This window comes from Gambusia affinis, linkage group LG03 (genome assembly GCF_019740435.1).
Source record: "Gambusia affinis linkage group LG03, SWU_Gaff_1.0, whole genome shotgun sequence".
In the NCBI taxonomy this organism is placed as follows: Eukaryota; Metazoa; Chordata; class Actinopteri; order Cyprinodontiformes; family Poeciliidae; genus Gambusia; species Gambusia affinis.
This window is the reverse complement of record NC_057870.1, coordinates 26,599,275-26,620,629: the sequence shown is the minus strand read 5'-3', so window position 1 is coordinate 26,620,629 and position 21,355 is coordinate 26,599,275. Positions and strand designations below refer to the sequence as shown.

Sequence of the window (21,355 nt, the reverse complement as noted above, 5' to 3'; positions counted from 1 at the left end):
GGGAGTAACACACAGTACAGTCAAAAGGTGCACCTGTGCGCGTGTGTGTGTGTGAGTCTGTGTGTGTGCTCGTACTAGCTATGGGAACCTCCTCACACTCTTCCTGAGCGGGTTTCACTCGGCCTGGACGGCCGGCAGCGGCAGCAGGCCCCTCTCCTTCAGCTGGGAGCGCAGGATGTGAAAGATACCGAGCTGCTGCTCCGGCTGCAGCATCAGCAGCTGCTGCAGCACTTTACTGGGGTTCGGACCTCTGCAACACAAACGGCCCAGTCAAAGTAACACAGTGTAGAGAGAGCCCAGCAAACGCAGCGATAACGCTGGTAAAGACAGGAACAAAAGTCTTCAAATAAGTGTGTCTTCTACTGCAGATGTAGAAACTCAATGGAAAACTCAAATTCAAAAATAAAATAAAATTAAAATATAATATAATACACATAAACGTCACAAGAAAGGAAGAAAAACCAGAGAACAATATACGTGTGAAGATGAGAGGAAGGAAGGAAGGAAGGAAAAAACGATAAAGGTATGAAAGTAGGATACTCGGTTACAACAGAGAAAAATTAAAGGGAGGAAAGAATAAATGGAAAGAAAGAAGAAAGGGAAGGAGAGAGGAAGAAAGGAAGCACGACAGACAAGTGAGGAGGAAAATAAGGAAGAATAAAGGACTAAACGAAGGAAGGAAACAAGTAGGAAAGAATAAATCAGGACACAAAGAAAGGAAGAAGGAAATCCCAAAAGAAGAAAGAACAAAGGATTTAAGAAAAGGGAGGAAGTAAAGAAACCCAGCAGCAACTCATCCATTTCAATCCGTCACTCAGCAAGTTGGGCCACATTTTATTTACTCATTCATATTTATTTCCTACTTAAAGACATTTTAATCCAACTGATCAGCGATCAGAGTTTGCTGAGTGCTTCCTTGTTGCCTACCTGACGAAGCTGGCAATGTAGACGTGAGTGAAAGTTGCCATCAGGTACTGACAGTCGAAGCGGTCCATGATGCCGCCGTGGCCCGGAATGGTGTTGGCGAAATCCTGAGAGAACAGAGCATTCCATGACTTTTCCATGATTCTCCATATAATTTTCCATGACCTTCATACAACAGGTTCAGAAAGAAAAGTTTATGACTGCAAGATTAACTCCACAAAGTTGTAAAAGTTTGGAGAACTGTTTTAATTCAGGCACTCTGGAAATGAAGGTTTAGGTTAGATTTGGACTCGGTTCTCACTACGGTTCACTGAAGTCCCAGAGTCAGAAAATGCTTTAAAACCAGAGGTGCCAAAACCCTCAGCTGAAAGTCCTCAGGGGCCAAAATTTGTCATTTCTCCCCAATTAAAAACACAAAAATAATATTATTGTGAATTCTTTACCATTTTCCTGCACCACAATAATAAATGAAACAATATTTCAATATCAACAGACTTTTGACTTAATGTTTACAGTGATTTAACTTATTGGGTCAATTGTTTTCTATTTTGGTGCTCTATAAAATAATTTTATTTCACTTCCAGCAACAATAAGGATAATTTTTAATGGATAATGGCTGGGTGTGACCAAGTGTGTTTCACTAACAAAATTATTTTGGTAATTCTAACTTATCTAAAACAAGAAAAGTTTAGTTTTATTTAACTTCAGACAATGAGAGAAAAAATTAGGTGTATATATTTATTATAACACTTTCCAAATCTAGCCAATTAATCAAATGTTAGATTGTACTTTATAAAAAAAACTGCGTAGTTTGCATATCAAACACTTTGCAAACATCTGATTAAAATGTAAATTTATTCAAGGACCGTCTAGGTAAAACAATCTATGAGGGGAAAATACTTTTTTCACAAGATTATAAATAGTTTAAAAGGGATTTAGGAAAATTATCATGTTTTATTGCCTTATTTACCAAAGATGGAGATATTCTGCAAAGACCGACAGCAATATGAGTGATTAATCAAATGCTTTTTCCTGTATAATTAGATTCTTAGATGAGGCGATGACGCAGGCCTGACAGCAGGTGGCGCAGTTTTATCTCGACAAACCACAGCAGAGAATCTGTGCTGTTTTCTGAATGATCGGTCAAAACCTCTGCTGAGCAAACAGAGTCTTTAAATAAAACCTCAGCTGAAGCAGCACAACCGAATCCTGCAACGGCTCACCTCGAGTCAGGAAGGATTCACAGAAAGACACCAGAAAGTTTAACATCTACATTCAACATGTAAATATAAGAACCAGTCAGTAAAATCAGGTCTGCCTTAAAAAAAAATAAAAAATCCTCCAGCTGCAGCTGATCCAGACCAGACAGAACATTCCTCCAGTTCTTCCTGTACCTCAGAGAATAGACGTTAAAACGCTGCTGTTAACTGAACGGCTTCAAGATCTGCTGTTGTTGTTTCAACCTTCCAGACCTCTCAGTTCTGGTTCTGCTCTGCATCCCCAGAACCAGACCCAAACATGGAGAAGCAACATTCAGCTTCTATGCACCACAAACCTTGAACAAGCTTCTAGAAAACTGCAAAACAGCCGAAACCCTGAGTTCCTTTAAATCCAGACTAAAAACCCTCCTGTGTGGAGTCGATTTTGAAACATAATAAATAAAACCCTTTTCACTCTTCAAATGTAATGCTTGTTAAATTGTTGACTGTGTGGCGTTTTCTTCATAAGTTTGTAATTTTGTGTTTTCATGATGTAAAACTGAAATATGCTACACAAGTAAGCTTGATTAGTCTGTCTACACAAGCTTTTATTGATAATAAATCTCAAAGACGGATTCTCAGAAGAACTGGGGAAGCCAAATAAAGCTTCATGTTCCTTACTTTGATTTTGAACGCCCGCTTGAAGCCGCTAGCAAAGAAGCCGCCGAACGGCCCGATGAGGGAGGCGAAGGACGACAGGAAGATGCTGTGGATCTGGAAGGGGTAAAGATTCACTGTTTTCTGAAATGGAAACAAAAAAAAACACGATTTTATGATTTCATTCAGGATATCCTTGAATAATAGTGTGGACTAAGAGCGAGTCTCACCCAACTGAGTGTGTTCTGCAGCGCCGCAGGGAGGGTGTACTCCTGCATGACAAACAGATCAGGGGGTTCACATTCCACCGTGAACCTGTTGGTCTCACTGTTGAACTCCACCGGACACACAAAGTACTGGAACTGCGACAGGAGGTAGGCCAGCTGAGGGGGAGAAAGAAACACGTGAGTGATGGGCCTGTCATGGTAAATTGTGCTGATGATAAACTGTCCCAGAACTTATAGCAATAAATGATCATATTTTCAGATAATACAAACAAAATTGTCCTTCAATAAAGGACTAGTAGAGCCCAAAGCACCAGACTGGAGACTTTTATCATCTAGTTTTTGGTAGACAGAAAAGAGAGAAACAATAAATCATCCAAATTCAAATAATCGAGCTTGTTTTAATTTATCATGTGATTAATTGATTTATTGCTGATTGGGGCAGCCCTAGTCAGTGATATGAGGAAACAGAGATGTTGCACTAATAACTTCTGGAAAAGTTGCTTTTCTGAGGTTTAATCTCAGTCCTAAACCAAATATTAATCTATGCAGGTTATCTGCATAGATTATTACAAGTCAAACTTAAGAATTTTTAAGACCTTTTAAATCCATTTTAAATAAAATTCAGGGATAAAAACATTATATATAAGGAATTTTAAGACTAACTTATTTAAGGCCATCTTACCTTTTTCAAAAGACTTTAAGACAATTTAAGGCCTTAATTCTTTAGATGCATGAATTTAAGACTTTTTAAGGACGTGTGGACATCCTCAGTGTGAAAAACCCCTCAATAGTTGCCACAAGAATATGAATCTGTCAATAAATACAACAATAAAGTAGATTTTTATCTACGCAGTCAGCAGAGATAAAAACAGAACAGTTTGGTTCTTTTTTACATATTTAAGTCTTAATTTGATTTAAGTGCAATGCTGCATGGTGAAGCAATGGCCAGATCACTTTATTTCATATTCCCATGGTTCTCAAACTGTGTTACGAGCATCATGGGTTGCTTCTAGAGTTTTCCAAAGCCAATCGCAGATTTAATGTCTTCCAGGACAAGAGATGTAGCATTTATTTGCTTCTTCACCCTTCTATGGGTTCTTGGAAACCATTCAGGGGGAAATGCTGAGCGTGTGATAAAGCTGTGAAAAATTAATTACTCACAATGAAGCCAAAAACCACCGTGGAGAAGAATCCCCCAATGAAGCCCTCCCACGTCTTCTTGGGCGAGAGCTGAGAAGAGGAAGTGAAAAGTTGTTTCCAGCGTCAACAACGTTTTTATCCACTTGGCGCCACCATCAATAAACTCCTTGTGATTCGAGAGCAATCGATTTTTCACACAGTACTTTGATCTGACTCAGTGTTAACAAGCAGATAAAATCCCACCAACACACAAAAACTGACTTCTGTTTCATTTTAACTACTTAAAATCTCTTTAAAGAAGTTGAGGACAAAAAGACAAGATTTTCATGAAGACTTTCTAGCGTGTCTTCACTAAAACCAGATTTGGTTTGAAAGAAATTTAAAAGGAGAGACGGGATCTAACCTAACCTAAAACGCAAAGCTTGCCTTTTCAGAGAGTGTCTTTTCTCTAAAATAATAGAGTAGCATGACTTAGTTTTTCAAAGTTGCAGACTTGGCTTGATTAACCTTTTTGGGCCAGCGCCCCCCGATCCATTATCCAGGTCCGTTACTCCCACCATCGAAGAAGATGTAGGCTACTTTGCACTGAATACTATCTTATTATTAATATTACTAACATTACTGTTCCTGTCTTGATATTTATTGTTGCAGCTGCATTTAAAAACCCCTGAAGACACAACTTCCTTCTTAAAACAACAAAAATGTAAACAAAATGGTGTGGCGTCAGATTTTAGCCCTTGCAGGATTTTTTTGTATCTTTCTAACTAAACGATCAAGAGTTTGAATAAAGCATACTATCTGAATTCACCCTGAGCAAATCACAAAACTGAAGGAAAAATGCTCTTTGGGCAGATAAAACCAGAGTGTAGACGTTTGGTCATGACGCAAAGCTGGAGGAAACCAAACGCAGCATATCAGCATAAACATTTATCAAATGGAAGCCAAAATAATTTGACACAGGATTTGAAAACCTTGAAGTCATTGATTTAACCCTATGAACTTCCATTAACACCAAGTTTAAGGAAGTACAAGATAAGCAGCTTAGATTCATGATCAGTCAAGAACCGAAGGCAATCGGTTTTTAGTCTTCAGACACCCTAACCTTAAAGTCTTAATACCAATCAACGAAGGTGACCAAAGCACTTTATAGTCAAAGTCACATCACAAGAAAAATAGACCAACTGAATCCAACAAGAAACAAAGAAATGAGAAAATGCCACTATGCTCCATGGTAATAAAACTCTGGCCGAAATAAAAAGTCTTGAGCTTAGACTTAAGCACCACGAGTCAGACGTTAAAACCAACGATTTACCACCTGCAGCTGCCAGTCATAAGCTGAGCTTAGTAAGCCTACTGAAGTGTTACGCTGGTTTCATGGAGAATCCACAGACAAAAGTCTTGTTGTTGTGGCTCGCGCTAAATCAGTGAAATATGAGGCCACCTGTTGGACAACTGGGGCCAAACGAGGTCAATAACAGGACAGAGATTTCACAGAAGATCTGAAACAAGACTGAAAAAAAATTCATGGAATTGTTGACATAAAACAATTCCATGTTTTATTACATAAAACATGGAATAAAGCTCATAGCTTTATTAAAATAAAGCTCAAGCTCATATTTCTTGAGGAAAACTTACTTTTGTCTTATTTCAAGTGTGCCAAGATGTCTTACCAAAAATCAATAAGACTTTGTATTGAGTATAAAAGAGATTTCACGCAGAAATCAGCTGCAACTTGCATTTAAAAGAAAAAAACCTTCCTTTACCTTGATAAGAGGAGTTCTCCCAAAGAAGAATCCAAACAGATACGCCATGATGTCGTTGCAGATCACAATGGAAATCGGAACAATGTACCTAGAAAGCAGGAATTTCAGCTATGGTGAGCGGTAGTTGAAGTCACAACAACCAAAAACAAGACTGTTCTGAATCCTAATGAGCTAACATTTATTCTATTTAAATTATTCAGTTAATTAAAATCAGTTTCTATTTGGTTATTGCTGCTACAGGACACACAAAAAAGAGCACCACAGCACTAGTGAAGGCACATCATGACTGTCTGTGTCCTGCTTACCAGATCATTCCTTCAAACAGGTTCTGAATGACAAGGTGGGACTGAGTTACCACAATCAACAGGGTCACATGGGTCCAAGCAAACTGGAATGGCAAACACAAAAGACAAACACCATAGTTTCACTGCACTGGAATGCTGTTGTGCCCGTTCAGAAGTGAGCTGGTGTCGGAAATAAATGGAGTCCACACAGGTGAATGATGCTGACGGAGGGAGGAACATCAAAATGAAGAGAGACACGCAGATGGGCAACAGAGTTCACACTGGAAATTTAGGAGGATGCATGCGAACAAGAACCAAATCAAACTGCAATACTGCAGCATGATGAATGCAGTACAATACAGGAGCAAGAATTAGTCATTTTCTGAAAATATTCAACTCCAGGCACATGATCAGCATGAAGGAGTTCTTAATTTGGGGTTTTTAAGTGAGTGATGTCAGATTTTCTATTTTCGGAGTGGAACAATTATGCAACATTCAGGGGAAAAAAAAAGAGAAACTGAGCACACAAGTTTGAATTTACTTAAAACATGCACTGCAAAAACACACAATCTTACCACTTGAAATAAGCTCAAACTAAATTACAAGCAACTTTTCAGCTTGTTTAAAGTTAATAATTTCTTAATATTGATTAAAAACTACTAGTTGAATAGGCAGATTATTTTATTTTTCCATGTTATAAGTGAAATAATAATAGAACAAGAATTTTCTCACCAATATTAAGTAATTATTGACTCAAAACAAGGTTCTCTGTCTTGCTGAGACAATACTTATAAGTCAGATTTGCCTTATTTCAAGTATATTTATTTACACTAGAAACTAGACCAAAAATACTTGTTAATATTTTGTTTTTTTGCAGTGTATGCTATAATTTAAGATTGTGTTTTTGCAGTGTACAGCAAAATTCTGGATTTTAAATCCCTATTTTTCGGCAGAATTGATGCTCTTCATTATCCGGTTTCAACTCACAGACAGTCAAACTCCCAGATAGTCTTAAACTTTCCACTGAAGTCAGCTGGTTCTGACTTTTCTAACGTCAGAACCAGCTGTGTTCGCATTGAAAAATAACTAACCTTGGCATTAGTGAATACAAAGCAGAGGTTTGGCATTTAGTACCATTTATATTGTTATTTTATGACCTTGTGCAGTGATTATTGTGCAGCGTTATTGTCTGAACACACGTTGCGTTCAGACGACACAGCGTAGGTTGATAAACTAATTTAACCACCTGCTCCACTGTTAATCTGTCAGGGAGTTGTGTGTGGGTTGCTTTTTTGTTATTATTTTTTTTATTTTAGCTGAACTGAAACACAACAAATTCTACAGCACGTCTACATGTTAAGGTTGTCAAGCTAACATAAATGACCTAATTCATTCTCTCTCGCTAACTTTTCTTTTTAATTAAAACTTTTTCTTGACTTGTGAAATGTGATACTCTGGAATTTCGTTATCTAATTAGTTATGTTGACAATTAGTTATGTTGACAACTGCATCCCCTTTTCTTCTATATATGAAGTGTACATTTAAGATTTAGCGCGTTATGTTGACAACAGCTAAAGCTAATGGTAGTCATCGTCATCCAGCAGGATCCTGCATGTTGCAACATAAATATTTCCTCATAATATTAAGCTTCAGGAAAGGCCTTTTCAAAACCCCAACCTAAACTCTGCGGACTACATAGCAGACTATGTTTAAAAGCCGGGTGGTGCCAGAAAACCGATTAAATGAAGACCAATTCTGCCAAGAACAGCATTAGAAGAGCCAAGTATCCAGCTAGTTTTATTACAGCCCACTGTTAACTGCAGAAATTCAGTGTTTAAGTTGCATTATTGTTGTAATGTATTCTGCTTTAAATGCCTTACAGGCCAAAATAACTTGACTAGTGCATAAGTAAAATCAGTCCAAATTAAAGTCTTCTCAGTTTGACATCATGAAAAGTGGAGAACAGACAAAGAGGATGGACAGAAGGTTCAACACAGTGAAGGAGAGGAGATGGTTACTTTGTTGATACACACCATGTAAAACTGCAGGCGGTAATGTTTCTTCACTAAACTCAGCACAAACATGCAGAAACCTGTGAAAGAGTAAACAACATGCTGTCAGTTTTACTCAGCAGTGTACAGTAGATTAAACAATAGTCTGCTCTGTGCTGTAGGGAGCAGTGTGAACCATGCACTTGATTAAACAACTTCAAATGTTCACTGACGTAATAAAAGTTACGATGACTACACAATACCTCAATTAAACCTGCAACGCACGCGCTATAAAGAGCTGCTAATGCATCTTTTTTGCGTCTGATGACCTTTAATACATATTATTATAAATATATACGTAAATGTGCCCTTCGAATCAGACAAAACTCTGCTACAGTTATGCAGCAAAAATTTTTATTTGTGCTGCTTTTGCTTTCAAGATATTTATGAAAGGTCAAAGGTCAATACGCCCCCACACACCTTCTCCAAATCAGACAAAATCGGTGTTGATCAATCTGCGCAGCAAAAATTTTCATTTGTGCTGCCATAATTTTAAAAAGATTCCAGAGGTCATCAAAGGTCAACAAGCTCCCTGCTCACATTTACAAAGTCAATCAAATTTGGTGTCAGTCAACTCAGTTGTGTTTTTATAACAAAAAAAATGTTTGTGGTGCTTTTGCTTTGAAGATATTGATGGTGACCTCTGGAAACTCTTTTATTAATATCTTTAAAACAATAGCTGTACAATTAAAAATGTTTGCTGCACAAATATTTGACACCAATTTTGTTAGATCTGAAGAAGATTTGAGGGGCAACTTCACTCAGGTCAAAAACACAACGGGTCAACTGGTGGATCGACCTAGCGCCCCTACAAACGGGCTCAGCCAGTTTATTGGGGGAAACCCTGGAATATAATTTAGTTTAAGGTTTTTTGAATGCATCTTCACCAGCAGTGCTCATAATTTCAGAGGGTGCTGCATGTGAGCTCTTATAAAATCAATAAACTGTCCAACCAGCAAATGAAAGTTCAAAAACAAAAAAAGTAAAAGGAGGATATGAATGAGCTCACATGACTGTAAATCAGAGTTTATGCTCCAAGTTTCCTAAAGGGATTTTTTTGCTTTTTTCTTCACAAAACCAACACAGTTTGAGGGTGGAATCTGATTCAAAGGGGTCAAAGGTCATATGTTGTTATTCCAAGATACTAAAGGCGACTCACCTGCAAGGTACAAAGTGAAAGAAATGAAGCGGTGATAGCGAGACAGGAACTGCAGAGGCTCCTCCCTCCGCACCAAAGCCCCAAAGTAATCCGCCAGCGTTTCACCATAGAAGAAGTAGTTGACACAAATCAGGAAGTACCTGAGGCAGAAAGCACAGTTCTGGTGCTAAGCTATTGTTTGGGTTACTGGGTTTCTGTTTTGACCTGCTGCACATTGACACACACACGGAGTGTAGTCTGTGTGTGTGTGTGTGCGTGTGTGTGCGTGTGTGTGCGTGTGTGTGTGTGTGTGTGTGTGTGGTGGCCTTGGTAGAAAAAAAAAGTGTTCATTTACTTCCAGCATGGCAGTGATCTTTGCTCTGATCTTTGCTCTGATCTTTGCATTGTGTGGGTGTGTATGCAAAGTGTCAACATCAGCAGCAGGGTGGGGATGCTGCACACACACACACACGCACACACACACACACACCAAAATATGCAAATCTCACAACCTGTAATTGATACTGTTTAGATAGTAAACAGTAGACTGGGAATCATTATTTATTTCCTGTTTAGTACGTCTGCGTGATTTATAAAAGGAAACAAAATTTTTTGCTCAAAATTTGACAGAAACATCAAATTTAGAGCATGTTTGCGTTGGAGATTTTTATCTCGTAGTTGCAGCTATTTCTGACTGGGGAAAGGTTTGGTTGAAATTTATTTTCCACTTTTACAGTTCCAGGAAAAGGTTAGACACCTTGATCACACATCAATGTATGTTGACTACCTTGATCAAATATAAAAACAAACTGCGGAAAACTTGTCCTATTTAAGAGAATATTACTCTCTAAGAATATTTTAGAACAAAGTGAAATTTCATGAGACACATTGAAAAACTGCAGCATAACTTTGTGTTCATAAGATGAAGCTGCTGTTTAATCGATTTTCCTCACCAACTGAGAGTCCTGAACCAAGGCAGCTCATAGGAATGATAAACACTGTAGCCGATGGTGATTATCTCCTGGAAACACTTGATTTGCACACCCATGACCTGGAGCACAAGCACAGAGGAGAGTCAAAAAAACAGAAAATTAAAGTTTATTGAAGTTGAAACTCTTATTATTTCAAGAGGCAGAGTTTATGTTAAATTCTTCCAACAGCTTTTAGTAACTCCAAACTTTCAACTTATACACACAGCAACCGCAAGAGGGTTTTTTAAATTAAAGTTTTATGCCTCCTGTGTGATTCACTGCAACTTACCACAAAGATAAGCATGATGGGTCCCATATAGATCATAAGGGAAAACCCCGAAATCATGCAAATGGACAGGAGTCCTCGTATCCAGTAGTTCCTCCATCTGTGAAGAATTAGAAGCTTTTAGAGAAAATGCATGGCTGTTATATCAGATTTATCACAAGGTTATAAATCAACGATCAACAGAAGAACCATCAAATTCTCATTTCAACAGAGGATCATGATTAGCAGAATATTTAAATAGAAGGGGGGAAAATATTAATGTCATCTGAGATAAAGAAATATAAGGATAGATCAATAGATCAAAATTTATCCTGCCAAAGGTGATTAATAACAGGTAATTATTAATCAAACCCAATCTCTACTACTTTAAAACTGAATTTTCTATTTACTCTAGTTTTCTTTCTCAAACAATATGATGTGAAACATTCAATTTATATATATATATGTTTTTTAAATTACAAACACAGGACGACTCAGACTTTTTTCCTCAGAATTGTGAGGGAAAAAAACAAAATAAGATTTTTGAGAAGAAAACTCAGAAATCTGGGAGAAAAAAAAAATTACAATTCTAAGAAAATGTCTGAAACTGAGACTAAAGAAAAATCTGAGATTAAAGAGAGATTTCAGATTGAAGAGAAAAATATGAGGGGGAAAAAAAATCACAATTAAAAACTCAAATTTGAGGGAAAAAAGTCAGAAATCTGATATTAAAGTTAGAATTTTGAGAAACAGACAAATTGATGTTAAAGTCAGAAACCTGGGAGGGAAAATTTTTTTATTTTTTTAAATTCAGTAGCCGTTTTCCTCTTCAATAAAACTGTCTTTTCCACATCCCTGTGTAATGTAACGCATTTCCAACGTGTGCTTACTGGGGAAAAGCTTCATATTTCTACAACACTGTGCCATGTGTGTATCTCTGAGGCGACACCTTTCACTGCAAATCAAAACACAGGAAGTGACCTCACAGGAGCCAAACTGAGGCGGCCGTCTGCTGCGTGAATGGAGAAGAGAAACTGCTGCATCATGAGAAACGCTCCCACTGCTCACTGAGTCCTCATGAACTCTCTCTCCTGCAGTCTTCACCTCCAAATCCATTCATCCCTCCTCTGCTGCGTCATTCATCTTTCGTTTCAATCCATCGACGTCCCAATGATCACTGAAATCTAATCTAACTCCAGCTTTGTGCTCTTCTCTCTCTCTCTCCCTGCAGTGGCGCCCTTTGGCTTGATGAACCTTTAAGCACCGTGACCTGCTAGTCATCCAGCGGTCACACCCTCCGCTCCTCCACCGTACAACAAAACAGCCCATTGTCGAGGACTTTTCCACTCGATAGCGTCGATATCTCTGCAGCCTTATGCGTTTAACTTGTCAGACTCTTATCTTTCTTCCTATGTTTATCTCCGTCAGGCTCCAGCGAAACAAAACAAACTCGTTGTCTGGGACAAACTGACATTTCTGCTTCTCCTGAAGCGACTGAATGACCATGTGAAGCCATTAGGAACAATAAATATTGAATAAAATGAAACAATCCAAACAAATATGCAAAAATGCCACACAAAAAATCTCTAAAAAATGTTCTGGTTGAATTTTCAGCCATTTAGCAAATATCGATAATTTTGGTGATTCTAACTGACCAAGTAGAAGAAAAGATTAGTTGGATTCAACCGGAGTTGGGCAGTAACTAGTTACATTTACTCAATTACATGTACTAAAGTAACTTTGTGAAATTAAATTTACTTTTAGGAGTATTTTTACTACGTTGTACTTTTTAAAAATGTGAGCAAATTAAAGAATTTACTCACATTTTTAAATTTGAGTAGATTTTTTTATTTACTCAATTTTATTTTGAAGTATTTCTACTGTAAGTTGAGTAAAATTTCTGGATTTTCTACCCACTGAATGAAAAACAGACATGTTTTAACAAAACTTCAGCAGACAGACACACACACAGAGCTGCTGTTTCTGTTAAAGTTTCATCCGTTTTTCATTGAAAGAAACTGATTTGCCTGATTCTGTGTTTTGTTATTTATATGCATTATTTTCATTTCTGTCCTTAAAGTACCAAAATTTCCACTTAAATTTATATTTTGGTCCATCTGATGGTGTCATTTTTAAACATTAAATGATTGATAATTTGATCAGTTACTCAGCACTCGATTAATCAGTTATTCTGCCGATTAATAAGATTTTTAAAATGGCCTTTAAAAATATGAAGCTGGAATCTACAGAATTTTTACTTATCCACTTAGGCCTTTTTATACAATATTAGACATATATTAAAAGATAAATAAACAAGTAATTACATTTCCTTTTAATTAAGAACATACATATTTTATTGCCTACAATGCAATAACGTAGCATTTCTTCAGTAAATCTGAACCAAGAGAAGCTAAAACTATGCAGCTTGAGGAGTGTTGGCTAAAACACATTTACAGACAAGGATGTTTTTATCTGAAAAGTAAAATATTTATAAATTTATATATGTTCACTTTTGGCTTGAAATAAAATATGTTGGTTTTTTTCAGTAAATGGCCTTTTTTATGTTGAAATAAAAAAACAACTGTGACTATTGACCAACTTACAAACTGAGATCTCTTTCTGCTTGCTGTGAGACTTGGTGTTGTCTCTAAAGATAACACATCCATGCAAATTTAACTTTAGCTGCAGTCAGGCCTGGTTTATCAGAGATCTCTCTGATAAAAGCTGCCATCAATTCTCATGTGAAATAACCGACTGCAGCAGTTTGAAAACGTTCCAGGAAAGACAAAGAACAGTGAAGAAGGCAGAGGTTTGGTTAAGAAAAATGCCAATTATCAGCCGTCTTTGTGTGTGGCTTCACAGAACAGTGACAACAGAAAGTATCAAACACAAGAAAATAGGGCTGGGCAAAACATTTGTGTTTCATATCAGTCAACGTCAATAATTATTGATTTTTTTTTGTTTGCGTTAAACATCTAAAATACTACCAAAACGGTGGTATAACCTTTGCTGTTCTATTCACAGTTTTTACTCCACATCATTGTCTTTAATCAGATATGAGGCTAAATCTTGCTTAGCAGTAGAAAGTTGCTAGGTAACCAAAGTAGGGGGAACTTGAAACTGCTCGTTACCCAGCAGGTTGTTGCTAGGTAACCAAAATGTGGGCGAGTTAGTTGATTCCACCAACCTGACTTACCTCACAGTGACAGGTTGGCCAGTTAAAGTCTTTCCTCTACCTCTGATTATCTATTGATATTGATCTCATTTCAATCAAAATATACACTGTTATTGATTTATTGTCCAGCCATACGAGAAAACCTTCAGTGTTGCAGAACTCGATGCACATCTGCGTTTGACGAGTACGTACTTGGGTGGAAGCCCCTCCAGAGCTTTGTTCAGGCATTCTGGAGTGTTGTCCGTGTCCGCTGTGGAGGCGGGAACATCTGGAGTGTCCGTTTTGGAGTCGACGTCACATTCTCCCTCAGTGTCGCCTGGCAGGCCCAGCCTGTCGTCGCCATCGGCTTCCTGCCAGAAAAAAACAAACAAACAAACAAACAAACAGATAAATAGTTAAACAGCGACTCATAATGAGGAGCTAGCAGCTCAAGAAAACATTTAAAAACGTGAGAGATGAAATCAAGTAAATATTGAAGGTACCTGAGTTAAAAAGGAGAAATTATTTTGTTGCAAAATTGATTTTCCAGAATTGTCAAATGAAATCAATCTAACTTGCAGACTGACTGCTACAGAAGACAATCTGTGCTTGTAATGATTGTCTCCAAGGTTACCAATGGTCACCTCCAGCATTAGTGCCATTGCAGACAGAAAGACAGAGAAAAGTACATTTCTGCTTAGACATTTTCTAGAAGAAAAAACGTGGAAATTTCAGAGCTGCAAAAGTCGAAAGTCTGCGATAGAAAAAAAAAAAATCTAAAATTTTCAGATTAATCTCACAAATGTTCTAGAAAAAAAACTTTTGAAAAAACAAAAACTTTTTCAAAACTCAAATTTTTTATGTTTGAAAATGAAATTTCCGAGTTTAATCTCAATACTTCTGAATTTGTCCTTGAAAATGTTCGACTTTTGGGGCTCAGAAATTTTCTTGTTTCTTCCAGAAAGAGAAAGAAAAAGATTAATCTAAAAATTTCTGACATTTTTCTTGCCAATTTTTGACTCTTTGATCTCACATGATTTAGAAATTTGACACCTTGAAATTGAGCCTCTGTCTCTTTAAGACGTTTTTCCAGAGACACTGCGCCTTCAGCTCATCATAATGTTCTTCTATTATCCCATTTACAAATATTCTCAGGAGCGTTTGACTGAGAAGTAGATCTTAGGAACATATTACTAGATTTGCACCAGTAAAGAATAAAAAAATATAAATTTTTTATTTTAAGTTTCCGTTTGCAACACCAAGCCTCCAAGATTATTTATCACAAACAAGACGTCCGACCATGCAAAACATAAAGAAGAGTTGCATGTTATACACTGATGTTTTTTAATGTTTAGTATTTTGCAAAACATTTTTCGCAACGTTCACTCATAAAATAGTAAATTTTGAATAAACATTCAATATTGGAAACAGTTAGTTAGTAGGGACTTAAACACACATTTGCGTTAATATCTATTAAGAACGTTGATTGAGCTCTTGAGGCAACACCATTAATTGATCTTAACGAGGTAGCCGGAGATTTTCCCCCTAAAGGAACCAGCTGCACTTCCATTTCAGAGCTGCGTTTCCTTTCTTAACTAGAGACTCTCTGCTGTTCCTCCTCATCCTTTTTTTTACCTTTTATGGGCTCTTCTACTCAAACGCTGCCAAGTGTGGTTAAACGGGGTCATCAGGGTTAAATTACAGAGCTTTAAGTCCACAGACGTAATTAGTTCACAAAATGGGAAAGCAGTCGGGGTGCAGTGTGGCTTACTGTAGTTGGTGTGAAAATAGAGACAGAGGAGGTGAAACTGGATTTCAATTTAGAAGAAAAGGAATAGGAAGTATATCTTTTCATCTTTTGAGGATTGTTTTGCTCTAAAACTCTATACTTTTGCTAAATTTGACAGAGAAACACTAAAGATTGGTTTGGTTTTTAGAAAAACATCAATGGTGAACCAAAGTCTAACCAGAACCAGTCATGATATTCAGTAATATTCAAAATAATGAATTTTATTACATATTCCAGTGTTAAATGGTCATTAGAATCGATAATGTGTTCTTGCATTATTATCCCATCATTACTTAAAAATGGTCTCAAAATAAAAATATCATTTATCGGTATAATTTCTGGAACAATTTAACATCCAGCAACATTTGTTATTGTGACAGGTGTAGAGTGTGGCGGATTTCCAAAAACAACTCGTTTTCATGCAAAACTGAATTACAAATCAAACAGAGGACGTTATTTTAGCTGCTAAGCAAATAAACCTCGAAAAATATTTCAAATTTTTTTGGTGTTTTGCAACATAAACAAACAAATATGAGTAATTAAAATCCCATAATAAGCGAGAACAATTTCTAGAATGACTAGAAAAATGTGCATGTGTCCTAAGCCGCTGAAACAAACAAATGTACTGCATAGTGTCTTTAAATAATATTTTTTTGCAGTACTGATTTTATTGGCATATTGATTATTTTGACAGAACTCAGAACTCGTAGGAAGGCTTCATCCGTCGGTCTTCCTCTTCACGTCTCTCAGAGCTGCAGAAACTGAATGATGTCATTTTGTCCCTGCAGCTCTGGGACAGAGAACAAATGTCTCTGTTCTAGCAGAGGATATATTGACCTTTAACCTCGCTTAGAGCTTTGACAATAGGAAATAAATCGCTTCAGGATGTTAAAATAAATAAATAAATAAATAAGAAGGATGAGATAGTTCTAATTCAGAGTGAGAATATTAAATATGGTTTCAGGTCATTTTATTAACTTCAAATTGTGCACAAAGTTTGGGAGGAAAATGATGCATCGTTTCTATAATTACATACAAACAGAAATCTGAAAGGTGTGGCATGCATCTGTAATTAACTATCTAATTACAGATGCATGCATGTTTCTGACAGCTTTGTATATTTAGAGATTACATGATTTTTTTTGTTTCTCAAACCAGCCTAAGATGTGCACAGCTTACAGGCGACCTTTATGCTTCCTTAAACAAGTTAGGGTAGGTCTATGGGCCACACAAATATTTCTAGTACAGAATCATTCTTAGAAAATTAGATTTTAGTCTGTTCCTTTCAGAATGAGATGTTTTAGGGAGTCATTTTAAATCTAAATAAACTGCTACTGGCCACATCCACAGACTCAACGTTTACACTCGGCAAATGGTTTCTGGATGGTAAGTCGACAAGAAAACACTTGTCTTTTCAAGCAGTCATTATACAGCACATATAACAGTAAAACCAGCTTACCAAACTCACTGGAACTCAGCTCAGGTCACTAAGTAACGGGTGGAACTCTGTTGGGGTTGCTAGGTAACGGCACAGTGCCTGCTGATTTATATTCCAGAGATTTTTGAAACAGCTCATTTTCCAGACACAACATTTTTTTTTTACTTCTTGCCAAAAACCAGTTGGGTGGTTATTTTGTGTGTTTTTTTTTTTAAGGACTTGGGCTGTTTTTAGAAGCAGTAGAAACACAAATGGAAGTTAAAAAAAATGAGGGAAAATTTATGAATTGTACACAATAGGTTCCCTTTAATATTTTAGAACCTCAATATGTTTTAAACCTCCTTTCTGTTCTGTCTACTGTGGTCTTCATGATGCTGTTTGTCCTGTAACGGTTGGGATTTTAAAAGAACCAATCTGATCAAATCACAGTTTACACAAGTTTTCTAATCCTGGAGGGAGAAGAAGAATCAAGCAAACACCTGAATGAAAGTGCGACTTCCTCAGAGGAGCTTCTCTGTTTTCAACAACACTGATTTATTATTTTTTTCCCTCTGACAAACTGCAGCGTGAAGCAATAAAAAGCTTTCAGCAGGAAAACAAAGCCAGGTGGGAATTTAATGCTCATTGATACAGATGGATCAATAGAAACTGTGGGCTGCCATTCAAGCACCAATTGTCTCTTTAATTCACGGCTTTACCCTGTGCACCGTCTGAAACTTTAAGCTGAGTTCAGCAGAATCAAAACCGCCTGGGTGGATCGTCTTTCAAGCTTAGTTTTATTTATGAAAACATTGTAAATCAAGTCAAAAATAAACAGCGTTTTAGCATAAATACGCTTGTAAAATCAGAAAGCCAATAAAAAACATACAGACAATATTTATTTACCGTACCATCTGTTGCCATCTGTTTCAGGTCATATGACAGTGATGCAGTGCATTTTAAGGTTTTAAGCCTGAAACGATTAATTGGATTAATTTTGATTAATCGAATATTGAAATATTTTGCAGTGTAACTAGCTTACACTGCAAAAACAAAATATTACCAAGTATTTTTGTCCAGATTCTACTGCAAATATCTTATCACAATTAAAAAAAAAAAAAAAAAAAAAACTAAACTGACTAAAGAGTAAGTTAAGCAGCATAGGACATAGGAACTTGTTTTAAGTCAATAATTCCTTAATATTCATTATAACAAAAATACTTATTCTACTGGCAGACTATTTCACTTATAGCAAGACATTTTTCCCATGTTATAAGTGAAATAATCTTCCAGTGGAAGTAGCACTTTTTCACAAATATTAAACGAAAATAACAAAATCAGGCAATATATATATATATATATAAATATATATATATATATAAACGTCTGAAACTAACAGAAACACCAGTGTATCTGGGAAATTTTTGGATCAAACGTGTTTGTTTTTCATTCAGTGGGTAGAAAATCCAGATATTTTACTCAAGTAAGAGAAGAAATACTTCATAATAAAATGACTCAAAAGTAAGAAGTGCAAAGTAGTAAAAATAGTCCTAAAAGGAAATTTTTCAAAAACGTTACTCAAATTAATGTAACTGAGTGAATGCAACTAGTTACTACCAAACTCTGTTGATTTCTGTCATTTTTAATTCCTCATCATTTTAATAATTATTTGCTTCATCAGTTCTCTTTAGTTGATTAACTTGATTGTGTGCATCTCTAGTGGCTAAATGTCTGTTTTTAACTTCTATAAATAACTTTGTCTTGCACTTGACCGAGAGCCCTGATCTCAATTAAAAAAGGTTTGAACCAGACACTCAAACATCCAGCTCTCATCCTCCCATGCAGAAGCTTATTAATGGCTACAGAAAGCCAGTGAACCGTGTGCATCGTTTCCAAAAGAAATTCACCAAAAATGTACATTTATGCACACAAATCCACATTTTACAAATCACTTTAGTTTTTTGGTGTCTAATATTTCCATCTTGAAAAAATAAACACTCCCAACTTCAGCCAAAAAAACCTAAGGTTTCTGAAACAGAGCTTGTAAAGACTGCAGAGTTATTAAAAAATGTTGAACATCGCGACCAACCAGCCGGTCTGCAGAAACCCCACCAAGGTCAGCTGTCATATAAAGTCTGCGGCAGATGTCCGAGACGTTTCTTCAGCTCAGTTTGGGATTTATCTACAGGGTGTGAATTAAAGCAAAGCGATTGTTTAACGCCCCAAACACAAGCAGAGTCGAGTTGACTCATAGCAGTCAGAAACAGCTCCAGACACATTAAAACCATCGTGTTCATTTTCTCCCAATCGCACCATTTCTTTCCTCTACTCAGCAGCTCTTTCACAAGAAAAGGAAATAACTAAACACCACGAGCTGCACCACAAACCCTAATCAGGGCACGTCCTGACACCACTGCATGCATCACATCTAAGCAGTCAGATGCTGCAGAAGTTGAAATAGAAGTTCTACTGTAATTAAAGGAGGAGGAGCCACAAAACCTATTAAGTAGGACAGTCATAATAAACAACAGGCTAAATAATTTTCACTGATTTAGAATTTTCTCAGAAATTAAAGTGTTTTTTTTTTATTCGAGAATGTGTACTTTCATTAATATGTTATTATTATTATTATTATACAAGTTTAAATTTGTCTCAAAATGGCAATATTCTTTATTGCAATAATTTCTGGGACAATTTATTATCCAGAAAAATGTGTTATTGTGAGAAGCCCATTATTAAAGCAGGTGATTTTGCTGCTGTGCAAAAGGTTTTAGACCACATCTACCTTCAGTCACTAATAATTGTCCAATTTGGGATATCAAGAATATATTTGTTAAATGGAAACACTGCAATTTGGAAAAAAAGGGTTTTTGATAGAATGTTTTGCAACTAGGATGATGGAAACATTACAACTGTGTTCTTCTTACATTAGCAGAATACTGACAAAGTTTTGTGAATATATTTAATGGCAACACAGCTACTGAGAATGACTTTTATAAACCAGGGTTGTCCATTCTCACTGATGCCAGCCTTTAAAATCAAATATATATATAATTTGTCATCTTACAATGGGACATGTACGGCGCAACACACAGTAATCATCCAGGATTCTGCTTTGAAATTAGTTTATTTTAATAGTGAAAAGGACAACAAACATCCAGTGATTTTTCCTAAAATGCAGACATGGACATGGCCATTTAATACTCTTGGCAAAATAAATCAACAGTGAGTCATAGCCTGTTCTTGCTGCTGAAAAAGATGGTGGAATAATTACTTCTAGTTAGCATTTTCTGCATTGGACAGGTGTTTGTGACCGCCAAAGGGTCTCCTACACGGATGGTGCCCATAGGCACACTGGTAGTGGCGAGAAAAAAATTATATATATGTGAAGTATAGGGGCGCCATGCTAGAAGGGGTGTCAAAATGATGCCAGAATAATTATTTGTAGTTGGCATTTTCTGTATTGGACAGGTGTTTGTGACCTCAACCAGGTCTTCAAATGGATGATGACTCTAAGGACAAAAGTGGGTATGTACTATATTGAGGGATTTGGGCGCCATGCTAAAAGGGGCGTCAAAATGATGGTGGAATAATTATTTCTAGTTGGCATTTTCAGTATTTCTGTATAAAAATACTTAACAGGGTCTGCTTAAATTACTTACAAAGTCACTTAGAGACAACAAAGTCAATGTTTAGAAGTGCTTTAAATACTTTAATGTTTAATCCAGAAATAAACTTTAGGATGACACATTTATTATTGGTCAGCAGCCTGACATTGAAGAGTCCGGCTCATAAAGACTCATAGATGAAGGTATCATCTCCATTCGAACTGCTCCCAGTCGGAACCGTATCCATGACCGATCTGCGGCTGAAGCTGGATTAACCAGCTAACCAGCCAGGCTAACCCCGCAGTCCAGCAACAACCAGCCGGACTGGTTTCCAGGGCGAGGATCCACGGTGATACCGGCGTCTCCTTATGCCCTAAAGGTGCGCCTTACCTTGTCACTGATGTTCTCGGAGGTGTCGGGGTCTCCTCCGCCGGCGCCTCGCTTCCTCAGCTCCGTCATGTTTCGCTCGTCTCGCCCCCGGGACGTTAATGTGTCACATAAGCCGAGTCCGAGGGCAGGGAGGGCGGGGAGAGAGGAAGAGGACCGGGGACGAGCCTTGGAGTTTTAACAGCCGAAGTCCGGGATTTTTAGAGCCAGTTCGACCTCAGAGACGGTCTGAGAAGAAGGTCAAGTTTCCTGAAAGTCAACCGGTGCGACAGCGCAGCTCCGCGGGACGAGGAACGGCTGCTCTACCTGTTTGTTTACCACCGCAGTCCCTGCTTTGCCTTTTTTACTGCTGCGAAGTCCGAGAAATCATGGACAACACTT

The 21,355-nt window shown here is 37.1% G+C and overlaps 1 protein-coding gene across 1 annotated transcript in view; it reads right to left on the bottom strand.

Moving 5' to 3' along the window:
* Positions 1-21,355, bottom strand: part of cds1 (CDP-diacylglycerol synthase (phosphatidate cytidylyltransferase) 1) — a 25,271-nt gene extending 3,916 nt beyond the window's left edge. The window contains exons 1-13 of the mRNA XM_044111516.1: positions 20,978-21,355; positions 13,987-14,144; positions 10,644-10,740; positions 10,337-10,434; positions 9,405-9,544; positions 8,228-8,286; positions 6,216-6,298; positions 5,911-5,998; positions 4,169-4,237; positions 3,011-3,163; positions 2,805-2,924; positions 928-1,031; positions 76-250 (exon numbers count right to left, since the gene is read on the bottom strand). Coding sequence (XP_043967451.1) covers positions 115-250; positions 928-1,031; positions 2,805-2,924; positions 3,011-3,163; positions 4,169-4,237; positions 5,911-5,998; positions 6,216-6,298; positions 8,228-8,286; positions 9,405-9,544; positions 10,337-10,434; positions 10,644-10,740; positions 13,987-14,144; positions 20,978-21,046 — 1,374 coding nt within the window. The 5' untranslated portion in view covers positions 21,047-21,355 and the 3' untranslated portion in view covers positions 76-114. The remainder of the gene's footprint in view (positions 1-75; positions 251-927; positions 1,032-2,804; positions 2,925-3,010; positions 3,164-4,168; positions 4,238-5,910; positions 5,999-6,215; positions 6,299-8,227; positions 8,287-9,404; positions 9,545-10,336; positions 10,435-10,643; positions 10,741-13,986; positions 14,145-20,977) is intronic.